This window comes from Musa acuminata, chromosome BXJ2-8 (genome assembly GCF_036884655.1).
Source record: "Musa acuminata AAA Group cultivar baxijiao chromosome BXJ2-8, Cavendish_Baxijiao_AAA, whole genome shotgun sequence".
Taxonomy (NCBI): Eukaryota; Viridiplantae; Streptophyta; class Magnoliopsida; order Zingiberales; family Musaceae; genus Musa; species Musa acuminata.
The window spans coordinates 8,650,173-8,662,243 of NC_088345.1; the positions used below are offsets into that span (position 1 = coordinate 8,650,173).

Genomic DNA, 12,071 nt, shown 5'->3' on the forward strand with positions numbered 1-12,071 from the left:
TACAAAATAGCATTTGACATTGATCTAATATTATTGGCAAAGATAATCAGGCATGTGGTGATTCACTGATAAAATATATAACACAATTATTAGCATTAAGTTGTCAAATGGCTTAGATGAAGTTAGGTCTTGCTCGAGTATATATTAGGTTTAAATTAGATTTTGTTTGGTATAGGTTCAAGATTTCTATGTATGAGACTTTTGGTAAATTTCTCAGTGGGAATATGATCGCATGAGGTTGAGGTTCTTATATGGGAATTCAACCCTCAGCATGTATCCAACCCATTTGTTGATCGTGATAACATTTTAAATCTAAACCGGCATCACCTGTTTATGCGTAACCTAATATAATCTGCTACGATATATGACGAGCTATTAACATGATTAACCTGTGTAAATGCTTTGAACTTGGCATAATTAATTCAATATTGAATGTGATCCATGTAATGCAACATTTAGCCTGATTTTGTTGGTTGGTTGGTTCAAGCCAATCCATGTAATGGGAATGGGCCTTCTTCCAATAGATCCAATCCTCCAAAACCAATGTGCTAGTACTTATGTTGATCAATTTGTTTTTGACCAAAACTAGTATAACTTTATTCTGGGGTTGGCCAACTGATCCCACTACCTTCACAGTGAAGTTTGGTATTATTTCTTTTTTGTTGTCAGTGAGTTGTGGTAAGTGCTTGCCTCTCTCCTAATTATCATTAGCAATGTTTACTTGCATTTATAAAGTATAATGTAGTACAAAATACGGTATATGGTATTTGTTTAATCAAAACTGGAGACGACATGTTTAAACTGAAATCTAACGTATGGTTCAGGATCTGCAATCAGCCTCGAGGCTGCGTTGTTGTGGCCACCACCATTAAGAGTTGTTCGGCCTCGTTTGAAGGTTATATGATGGCCTAGGAAACAGTTGGCTAATCTGATTAGTACGTGAGGTTGTGTCCATGATTTTTAACCAAGGTTTTGTCATTATTTTATTTTTTATTATTCTTGTGGTAATAAGGAGTTGTATTTTGAAAGTTAAAAAGTTGCAGAAGTTTCTTTTAAGGTGGTAGGAAAGGAAAAGTAAACTTTTCTCCCAACAAGAACACTCTTGGCTGCGAATGTGACTTGTCGTAAACTTGAGTGCAATACAGAAGTTGCAGATTTTGAGCACAGCTGAGCAACGCCAGCGTTCGAGTTGGGGAAAGTTGTGGTACTACTTCGAGGAAGCCTGGTGCTGATTCAAAAAACAAAAAAAAGGTACCGTGCCTCCTTATTTTACTTGTTGAATGGTGCACAGCAAAAGAAAAAGGGAATTGTTGATAAACATTAATAGCTCGGCATACTCCAAACAGAAAAATAACTCATCTTGTGCTCAAGTAAAATATTTAACATTTAAATGAATGTAATTTTTTGATATTTGATTCTATAATCTTTATAAATATTAAATCCTATAAAAGCAGTTTATGTAAAGTCCTTTGTGGAATCTTCTTATTCACAAGCCGTCAGCGTAATTCACGAAGCCTAATCACCCTTAGTCTGGATTCCCTGCTCATCGGGGTTGTTGACGGGAAGGTGGGAGAAAACGGGAAAGTAAGCATCAAGTTCCAGTTGCTCCAAAATGCGCCGCGAAGTCCAAAGATAAGATGAGTGCCCGTCAATGTAGTCGGTCGCGTCGATCTGAAAATGAAAATTAGGGCGGAAAAGAAAGAAGCATGATGATGATGATGATGGTGATGATGAAGAACAATATTTACATTTTCAACTCCGGGAATATCAATGGGTTGTATTCCGGCCAAGCCCTGCGAGAACAAACTGCAGGCAGCAGAGAGTATCAAAGATTTGCACAGCATCAATGCACATTTTAAATATATATAAATTACCTTGCACGAAAAGCCACTCCGAGTATCCAGTCATTCGTCGAATATACATTTATAAATCTCCCCGCAACTATCTGCAACCAAAAGCACAAAGAAGTGCGCTATCACAACCTGTTAAATATACACATTTATAGACCCTTTTTTTTTGGAATCGCAACTATTCTTCATATATGCAGAAACCAAAATTTTTGTTATATACAAATGCTAAAATATCATTTCTAAGCTTGCAGACCAACAATTTTATAAAAAACTCGGTAGTAACCAACAGAAACAAAAAGATTCTTCCTAATCAACATACAAGAAGGAAACAAAACATGTAGTGATGATGGTCACATGTATACCTTTCTCGCGATATCCCACTGCTCACCTTTGACCGACAGAGGTGCACCGAGGAGTACAACTCTTTCTACAAGTCCCTCTGACAAGTCAGGAGTGGATCAGACATACTATTGAAACATTACACAGCAGACAGTGGAAATAAGAAAAAGGCGCAAAAAAGCCTCAACATACCATTATCCCCTGAAACTGCCAATGCCTGCAAGCACTTGTATATAACACGGGCTCCTAGGGAAAAGCCAATTAGTGTGACTGGCCTGGAAAATCGGGTAGCAAAGATATTCATCAGTTGATTCAACTTAGGCAGAAACTGGGTTGAGAAACAAGTTCCAAGCTTGCCTATTTCCCTGCAATCCTTTTAATAACACTTCCGCCAGGAGCTTTCCCGCCTTATCTGACCTAAAACAAGCCCAAATGAGTTAATTGCGATGGTGGGTTGCACACAATCTACCCATATAATGTAAACAACACACAACAAAAAAATATTATAAAGTCAAATTCTGTCTCTTCGATATTTTGTATTGTATTCAAGTTCAGGCAAGTTATTACTGCATGGAGCATCATCCAAAATCTTGAGCTGTACCTGTCAATAGCAATTGACCACTTGCTATCAATAAAATCTGTAGCGGCAATTAAGGTAGCAGGCCATGCTAGTGCAGTTATAAGAGTGCTTAGCACAGTCATCATCGCACCTTGTTTCATCAACCCCATTGCCAGCCCTATATATAAAGTAAAGAGAAATGGTCAAGAAACACACGGGATGCAATAACAACCAATATAACTATATCAAGTTCAAACAAGTACTTGATGTAAGCCAGTCCTGGATTGCAGTGCTCAGAGAGATCAAGTTCTTAGATTCCCATTGGAGGACATATCTGTAATTTTAATGATATCCTATTACAAATAAAATACAGAAATGCATTGCCTATTACACATATTAGTGATTTTTTTCTGAAATAGAAAATTTCACAGCATGCTTCCAGCCAAAAGGACATCATAAATAAATACTAGTACAGACACATAATTATGAAATCTGAAGCCCACTTGCCCATCCACTAATTCTTCCAAAAATGAATATTATTGATGTTATTTACATCATGTTCATCATTTTTTACAACTTCATGGACAGATAGATTAATTTCAAACCTCATGATTTTTTTTTTTTTTTTTTTTGCAGGATAACCCTAAAGGGTGTAAACCAGGATCAATGGATAATGTCTACAGTATCAAATTCTTAGGTGTGGATCTAAGAGGTGATTGGACTCACTTAAATCCAAGCACCAAGATCCTAACCAGCTAGAATCCGGGTATAAAGTTACCACCAAGCAGCAATGTATGTGCATGTGGCACATGAATCTATGCGAAATTACACTAGCAATGATCTATCATAGCAATGTCCTGTGAAATACAAAAATCTCCGGTCCATGTAAGTCGACAAACCAAAAAATGCACTAAATGGAGCAGTCCTGAGAAGAACATTGTGGTGGCACAGGTATCAAAGAGAATGCACGTACCTCTCCAAGTTATCTTTTGGTCCTTCCCAAGGCCTTACAAAATCTTCCTCTTGGAAAACAAATCCAGATACAAAGATACCAACTCCTAGGCGCTGATAAATAATAATCGTTGACATTCAGTTATACAGTAGTATAAGACTTTCAATGCGTCCAGCATGATCTATTATAGCTACCTTTTGCACTTAACAGCATACAATTTAAATCATGCAAATAAGATGACTTCTTTTCATAATTTGACATTAAACTGTGAAAGGGAGAACACTCACACCCTGATTATGGTTTTCTCCAATTTGCTTAAAATCAAATTCTTCAATACCTCCAATTCTTCTAGCCATTTTGCTTCCTGTTAGTCCAGCTCCAGCAGCTATGCTTTGCAAAATGAGGACATCAATTTAGTCTCTGATAACTTCCAGAGGAAACCTTCAAAGAAATTAAAATACACAGGGGTAGGGATAAACAAACAATAATAGAAATGGGATGGTGCAATTTGGGTCACAGCAAGAGAGAGAGAGAGAGAGAGAGAGAGAGAGAGAGAAGAGCAGGAGGAGGAAGCAGAAGAGGACGGAGATTCACATCAGATGATATCAATGGAGAACATTTTTACTCTGGTGACGACAGAGGGACAGTGGAGATGATGGCAAAGCCCACAATCTTACCGATGGAGATGATGCTAAGGAGCAAGGGGTGGCGTATGTGAAAGAGGACAGTGCATTTGATCCAAAACCAAAGCTAGGCATCACTGACCGAGGAAGATGACACCCTTGGTGACGCAACCAAGGTGGATGCAAAGGCAAAGGTGAAGACACTGAAGGAGGTGCAGGAGAGAGAGAAGAAAAGAGAGATGAAGGTGCAGAAGAATAGATAGAGGTGGGGAAAAGAATTAAAGGAGCAGTCAATAGCTACTGAAGGGTTTAAAAAAGAGAGAAAGAAGGGGCATTGGTATTGGTATCAAGCATTAGGCTGACTGCCAGGTTCATCTTGGTACCAGTTACTTTACCGATGGATCCGGTCCACATGCCAATTGGCCATCAAACCGACAAATATCAATCGACACCAATCAGTACAACCAGTTCTTTAAAACCTTGCTTAAGATCCACACACTCTTCTACATGTTTCCCCACTTCAACCAAGCTAACCTTCTGTCCATCTAAAGCTATCATAATAAGGAATCCACCTAATCCTTTTCTTACTGTTGAGTGGAATAACCAAGAAGCACTACTGGAATATGTGTTCGCCAAGGATGATTTTAATAACTCTTCCTCACCTCTAGAAGATTTTCACTCAAATTACAGTGAAATGAGATTTCACTCATCTAAGGTGTGATTATCCCAAAAGATACATTCAAGAAGAAATTACGAAGGAAGTCAAGTTTCGAGGAAAAGAAGGTTAAAGTGGCACCATGAAGTTTGGCACTTCAATGTTACAATTTGTGTTAATGTTACATATGGTGATTGTTAAAAATTAAACATGTAAGAGACAAGAAGAAATAAAGTTAAATGTTCACCTCCAAAGGATGCAGCAACAGCTACAGAACCAGCCACCGATCCAGCAGCACTAGCTATGGCTGCAAATCCACTTGCTCCAACAATAGGGACAAGTGTCCCTAAAGTGGGAGCTAAAGCACTAAACCCTGCAGCTATTGCTGGAGCAGCTAAACCTGTTGATTGGTGAAGAAAACGGTTCATGAAATTTATGTGTAAGTTTTATCATCATAAGTATGCCATTTATTTCCAAATATTTGGTCAAAACATACCTCCAGTTATAGCCAACAAGGCTCCTCCAGTCAATGCAGCTGCACCTATGATGCCACCACGCTTCCATTTAGACCATTTACTCTTTTTAGATTCACTTTCTTGGGATTGGACTTCCTCTTTAGCTGCAGCCATTGCAGAGCAAGCGACCATGATCTCCATAGCTTCCTATAAATATAAATTTTAAATCATAAAAATTTAGAGCTCTGAATTAATTGTGCAATGGTTTGGCAAAAGCCTGATCTTCCTTAAGTACATTTATATTCTCAACTGGTCTTTCTAAAATCATGGAGGGAATCTAGAGAAGTTAACTGCTCTTGCTAGAAAATGAACTGCATTCTGCAAGCAATAATTAATTACAATATGAATGTCCACAACTAAACATTTATAAAGGCCAGTAGTTACTAATAACAATCAGTTGGACAGTTGATTAAAAAATGAAAGATTGCATATAAAATAAAAAGGAACTGCCTCTTTCATTATCACAGCAAAAGAAATAAAAATGAAAACAGAGATAAGTGCAAGAAAGCCCTTGCCGCAAACTAATTCAATCTATTCATTAACCTAAAAACCCTGACTAATTCAATGCACCTCATAAAAAAATTTACTGGCAAGACTTGTTGACCTGGAATAGTTATAGCAAGTTCCTCGGATGTCCATCTTAAAATTCAGCAACTTCTATGATACTTATAGAGGTCAGTTGCTCATCTTGCTGCCATCTTGTTCAGTCTCATTGCCTGAACACTATTGCTCGGATGTCGTACTCAAACTAGAAAACACAACTATTTAATTGTTGCTCTTGAATAAATATGCAAGCAGTAGATCAATATTTCTAAATGTTCTGTCACCCCATTGAAGCTGGACATATAATAGCCTAAAGTGCATCATGATCAATCAAATCCACTTCTCTAAGAGATCTCATATATCTATTAGGCTGATAAAATATACCCATTTCTCTGAGAAGTGTGCTTGATCATGGATATGCATTTTATCCTTTTTGAAATAGAAAATTCTAGCATTACATAAAATGTTCAGGGGTTTTCATGGTAACTTAGTGTCAAGTGTCAGTTTGCTCTCTCCATGTCACAAGATGAACCTAGCTGTAAGAATTTGGCAAGAAAGTAATCAAAGTACTTTTAAGGCCCAGCAAGTAATTCATAACCTTACAAAGCATTAGTCAATGTCATCTGACATTTAGCTAAAGCCGGATCCTCGTTTAGTACCAAAAACAATGAAACGCATTTAGAAGCATGTCATGTTAGATGTTATAGTGTGATTTCAGCATGCGTTGTCTATATCTAGATATGGAAAATTTTGATTGTATGCAAGATTCAACATTCTTATGCTGCCATGAACTAATAGATATCATTCTTATGTAACAGTAACACATGAAACAACATATTACCTAATACGAGGTTATTATTTTATGTGATTCATTATTGAACTTTAAAAAGAATGATCAAATCAAGAGAATGTTTATAGACAAACCACTTTGATCCACTTGACATCAAGCCATGTTGCTAGCAACCGTAGGGCAACACGATGTCGAGCATCATAGCCCTTTCGAAACTGAGAAACTTTTTTGTTGTCTTGAGGTGTATCAGCCACACATGCTGAAAGAAGCTCATATAGCAATACCATTCTCCGCTGACGATAATAAGGAGTGTCTTGTATGATTGTTGTTTCACCATTCTCCACTTTGAATGACACCTTGGAATTTCTCCCTTCCAAAGTCTGAGAAGTTTCTGATATCCCATCAAAGCTCCCACTGGACGAACCCAATGTAGCTCTATCATGATATTCCTGATCACGATTGTGATGTGTCTCCTTGGGTGTCATAGCTCTATCATGATATTCCTTATCATAATTGTGATGCTCCTCGGATGTCCCACCTGAAGAACAGGCAGCTTCTAAGCTCACTGCCATAGCATCAACCGCTTCGGCCAAAGTTAGTTCTTGCTCATACTTCTCTGAAGAACTTTCACTGTCTTCTTCAAATATTATTCTCAGGTACTGCAATGTAATGAGCAAAACCACAAGTCATGGGAGATCTGAAGAAGAAAAAGACAATTTAGTAATAACAACTCAACAAGCATTGATATTCTGTTTGTATGCATAGAATTTCAAAGAATCTAACCTGATATATCATGTACCTATGGGAGCTATGATTTAAGATTTAATTATTGAACAGCGAGATGAAAATAACTCTTTCATGCAGATTCAGTAAGAAAAATAGGCAGTAACAGTCTTTCTTTTGACTATAAAGCAGTTCGATTCAATTCTCCACCATCACCAGTTACCAAAGAGATAAAGTATAAAACTGAGTGTTTAAAAAATCCCAGTGTACTTTATATTAAAGTTCACAATTAACTGTTCTTATCATTGATCTAAAGGTCTGTTTTGTTACAAAAATCTCCAAGTTAAGGCTGCCCAAAGAATAATTGAATAGAATCAAGCACATACTCCTGTTAGAAATTGTAATGAGAAGTAATGAGATCAGCAGAAATTGATCTTTGGAAAAAGTGCATGCTTTATGTAATATCTGCTGTGCCTCATGCAAAATTTAAGCAAACCCCAACCTTTCCAAGGTCCCAAAATAAAGAGCACCGAGTGCAGGTATCTTTTCAACATCTGTTGATCAAGGATTTAAGGATGTAATTAACTGTAAATATAATTATAACAGTAGAACACAAAATGATCAGACAAAATTCATCATATTAATCTTCTGAATTATGGAAAGACAAATTAGGTAGCCTGTGCAACAACAGTACACAAGACTCTAGCCAAGTTGAGGTCTAGGGAGAGTGAACGTACATAATCTTACACCTACAAGCAAAGAGACTATTTTTTGTTACTCAAAACCTACCTGCTCAAGTTGGCAAGGATAAACATTGCCATGACATCAATTTTGCCAGCAGTGATTAGTAAATCAAGTAATCAAAAGGGAACAGTTTAGCCTCAATTTCAGAGGGAACTTGAAAAAAAAAACCTAACAGACAGAAGGGGAACCTTTTTTCAAGACCTTAAAAAGTGTTGAATGCAGTCATACAGGCACTTCCTACCAATTAATGATCTGATTCCCATTACCTACCAATCTGCAAGAAGAAAGTGAATGCTGCATAGGCAGTTACAGTAAGCAAAAAGCAAGAATCCTGAGGGACCTGCATGGTGAAATAGAATACATTGTGTTCTCCTAAGAATATGGGAGAGTTAAGCCACAAAAAATTTGTGTGCCTTTAATTCTGCAATTTTTACTAAGCAGATCAAATTCTCTCACTCTTTGACGGTGAGTACTATCCTAAGACTATTTTTGGAATACTGATGCAGTTGCTAAAGTTACTCTTCAATATGCATTATTTACGTTAAAGGGCTTCTTGAGAAGGGTTACAAATGCAGAGAGTATTAACAGAACTAGTACTAAAATCGGCTTGATCCATGGTTACACAATTTGAAAGGGTTTAGAGTCCAATCTCCAGTTTCTACTCTGTCATTTGTGTTAAATGCACTTAAATATACTGACAGGAGATTCTTCACTAAGTACAAGGACAGAAAATTCTTAAAATTCAAGCAGAAAGCTGGATGATGATATTGACGGGCACTTTTCAAGTGATGATCTATTAAATTAACTTCAGCCATCACATCACTTTCCAAGAAGATAGGCTAATTGAGGAGCAGGTTGTTCCCCCAAGTAAAAAATTTGTGCGACAGATTTGTCATGATGCTTTGACAACCTTATCTGAAAGGTTGGCAAAGCATCTGTGCATGCTTTGTCAAACATAAGGTTCGGTTATCTTCATACTTTTTATTAACATGTTCAGTTAGCTTAGTCTTGTCATGTGAAGACGGGTAATAATATGGCAGCACGTTTGTTAGCTAAGGAGGCTCCTGATCATAGTTATCATAACCGCATCGAGAAACCATTCGGTCAAGCCTGGGGTCACTAGCCGATCCGGTGGTTCCATTACTTGGACCACATGCTTAATTAAAATTTTTTAAATATTAATAATTTAAAATTATATACAGTAAAAATATATAACATTAAAATTAATTAAAAAAGAAATTTGTATAGAAAATAATGAAAATGATAATATCAACCAAGGTTTGCCGTACCGTAGTGTACCACTCAGTACGGGTAGTACGTGCCGGTCTGACAGAGGACCGGTACGGGCAATACATCGGTATGCACTCATGTATCTTGTGTCGGTACGTTCGATATGACTCGATACAACTCGGTACATATCGTACCGATAGCTGGTCGGTACACCAGTACAGACTAATAAGACGAATCATGATATAAACCAACATTGTAGAAAACATAAATATTGGAGGTCGGATCGGCTTTAAATTATTTCTCACATAAACCCTAATTTCATGATTGGCATAAATGGCCTCTTAAACAAATAATAAAAAAGATTTAAGTCGAGGATATTTAAGTAATTTTTTGTTATATTACAAGACTTGTTTGGTTTTTTCTACCTCAGCCGGTTCATGCGATTAATCAAAAACCGATTGGGTCAGTCGGTTCATTCCGGTCTTTTAACACATCCGATCCAACAATTGAATCGGACTAATGAATGGTCCGGTTCCTGGTTTTTCCAATCCAACCGGTTCGTTCCAGTTCTGATAACCATGTTCTTGATGACTCATCTCATGCAGTTCATAAAGATCTGAAATTTTCTTCTCGAATAAACAAACAATCAAACTCCTTGAAGACATCACCCATAAAGAAACAATTGGTATATGCAAAAAAAGAAAGAAACTTATGATAAAAAGTACCAAATCTTTGTAACGGTTCATAAATTGAACCAACCATACCACTATAGTCACTAAGCACAAAACAACACACAACAACAACCCTTGAAAAGCTTCTTTGGGTCATTCTCAGTTACCATTACAACCACGACACACAATAATTAAAAACCTAAGGCAAGCCAACAAGCAGATTCTTGCATTATCACCACAACTGCCTACAAAGAAACCAAGTTACCTTTCTTTCTCACCCCAATACAATCAGAGCTCACGAAAACCAAAAACTATGGCAATCTAACAAGAGGAACTTTGCATTATCGCCATGGGTACCTACAGAGAAAGCAAGTTGGACCCTACTAGGCTATCCCATTGCCAACACAACTTGTGAGGACTAAAAACTAGCGAACGGTCACACCCGTATTCTTACAATATGGTTAGGATAGCCTATAAACAAAGCAAGTCAGACCCTTCTTGGCTACCATTACAGGTCTTGACACAGATTCTTACATTATCACCATGACAGCCCAGAGAGAAACGAAGTCGGCCAATTTTTGGCTATCATTACCATCACAACTCACAAGTACCAAAGATTGGGGCAGGCAAGCTAACACATATTCTTCCATTATCACCATGACCACCTACAGAGCAAACAAGTTGGACCCTCCCGGACGATCATTACCTTCACGAGTCACAAGAACCAGAAACTAGGGCAAGATTAAGCAGATTCTCCCATAATCACTAGATCGCCCACAGAGAAAGCATGTCCGACCATTCTTGCTAGACTTACCATCACAACTCACAAGTAGTGCAAGCTAATAAGCAGTTTCTACGATTATCACGACGATCGCCCATAAAGAAAGCAATTCGACCAAGAAAACAATCAACGGAGTCAAAAGGAAATCGAGTGTACCGCTCCTATGTGATGCTTGGCCATGGAGGACGCTGCAGTCTCCTCCAAGCCCGACCAGGCCTTGTGGTCGATATCCAAGAACCTATTTCCCCAAAGAAGAAAGAATAAAGACAGACTCGGAAACGGTTTTTCGAAAGGAAGGAGAGGAGAGAACGAGAGGGGGACCTGAAGACGGGGTGGAGAAGGCCGCACGACTCGTGGGTCCAGAGCTCGGGGTCGTCGCCACCGCCCTCGCTGCTGGTGGCGCTTCCGGTGCTGCAGCGGCCCTGTGCGTCGGGGTCGGGGTCGTCGTAGCCGAGGGGGCGGGTCTGGTGGATCTGGGCCTGGCGGAGGGCGAGGGCCAGCAGAGCGCCCGCCGCGTACCGATGCGTCGGGTTCAGCAACGACGGGGCCATCGCGGCCGGGGCCCCGCCGTGCAAGTTCTTGATCTCGCTGGTGGCGATGGCGATCAACCGGGGCGGCGCGGTCTCGGAAGGAGACTGGGTGGCAATAGATGCCGGACCATAACGCACCTCTTCTTGTCCCCCTTGCTTATACCGTTCTCCGATCGCATCACACGTCAGCTTTGTCGCCTCTTAGCGTTTATTTTTGGGTGTCAAGAAAATAAATAAATAAATTAATTAATTAATTAATATGCAAATACGAAATAATAAGATCATGACGGTTAATAGTGGAGAAATATAGACAAAACAAGATTATATGATCACATTTGTGGTTGACCAAAATTACATCCGTCTTTTCATGAATTTAAAGCTTAATTTATAATAATAACCAAAGATCCCGAATGAATATATAATTTCAATTATTTTGTTGGATAGGAGCTGATAGTGGTAATTGATAGTGGTAATAATGATGGGACGTGCATTGACATCAGCTCCTCCAAGATAATGATCTATGCCTCGATTTGACTTGACGCACTCGACCAAGGCAGATCAGAACG

General features: G+C 38.6%; 1 protein-coding gene across 2 annotated transcripts; it reads right to left on the minus strand.

The window, feature by feature from the left end:
- Positions 1-1,360: 1,360 nt before the first annotated feature.
- Positions 1,361-11,678, minus strand: LOC135619065 (uncharacterized). 2 transcript variants are annotated; one of them, XM_065120677.1, is made up of 15 exons: positions 11,297-11,678; positions 11,132-11,213; positions 6,961-7,485; positions 5,475-5,640; positions 5,226-5,378; positions 3,988-4,085; positions 3,722-3,813; positions 3,012-3,082; positions 2,791-2,926; positions 2,547-2,606; positions 2,382-2,464; positions 2,213-2,289; positions 1,875-1,945; positions 1,749-1,806; positions 1,361-1,671 (listed from the first exon to the last, which is right to left on the minus strand). In XM_065120677.1, exons 1-15 carry the CDS (start codon positions 11,524-11,526, stop codon positions 1,516-1,518), a joined length of 2,058 nt encoding a protein of 685 aa, XP_064976749.1. In that variant the 5' UTR covers positions 11,527-11,678; the 3' UTR covers positions 1,361-1,515. The 2 variants fall into 2 exon arrangements, with proteins under 2 accessions (XP_064976749.1, XP_064976750.1); XM_065120678.1 differs by lacking the exon at positions 11,297-11,678 and having other exon boundaries at positions 6,961-7,523.
- Between the last annotated feature and the right edge of the window lie 393 nt (positions 11,679-12,071).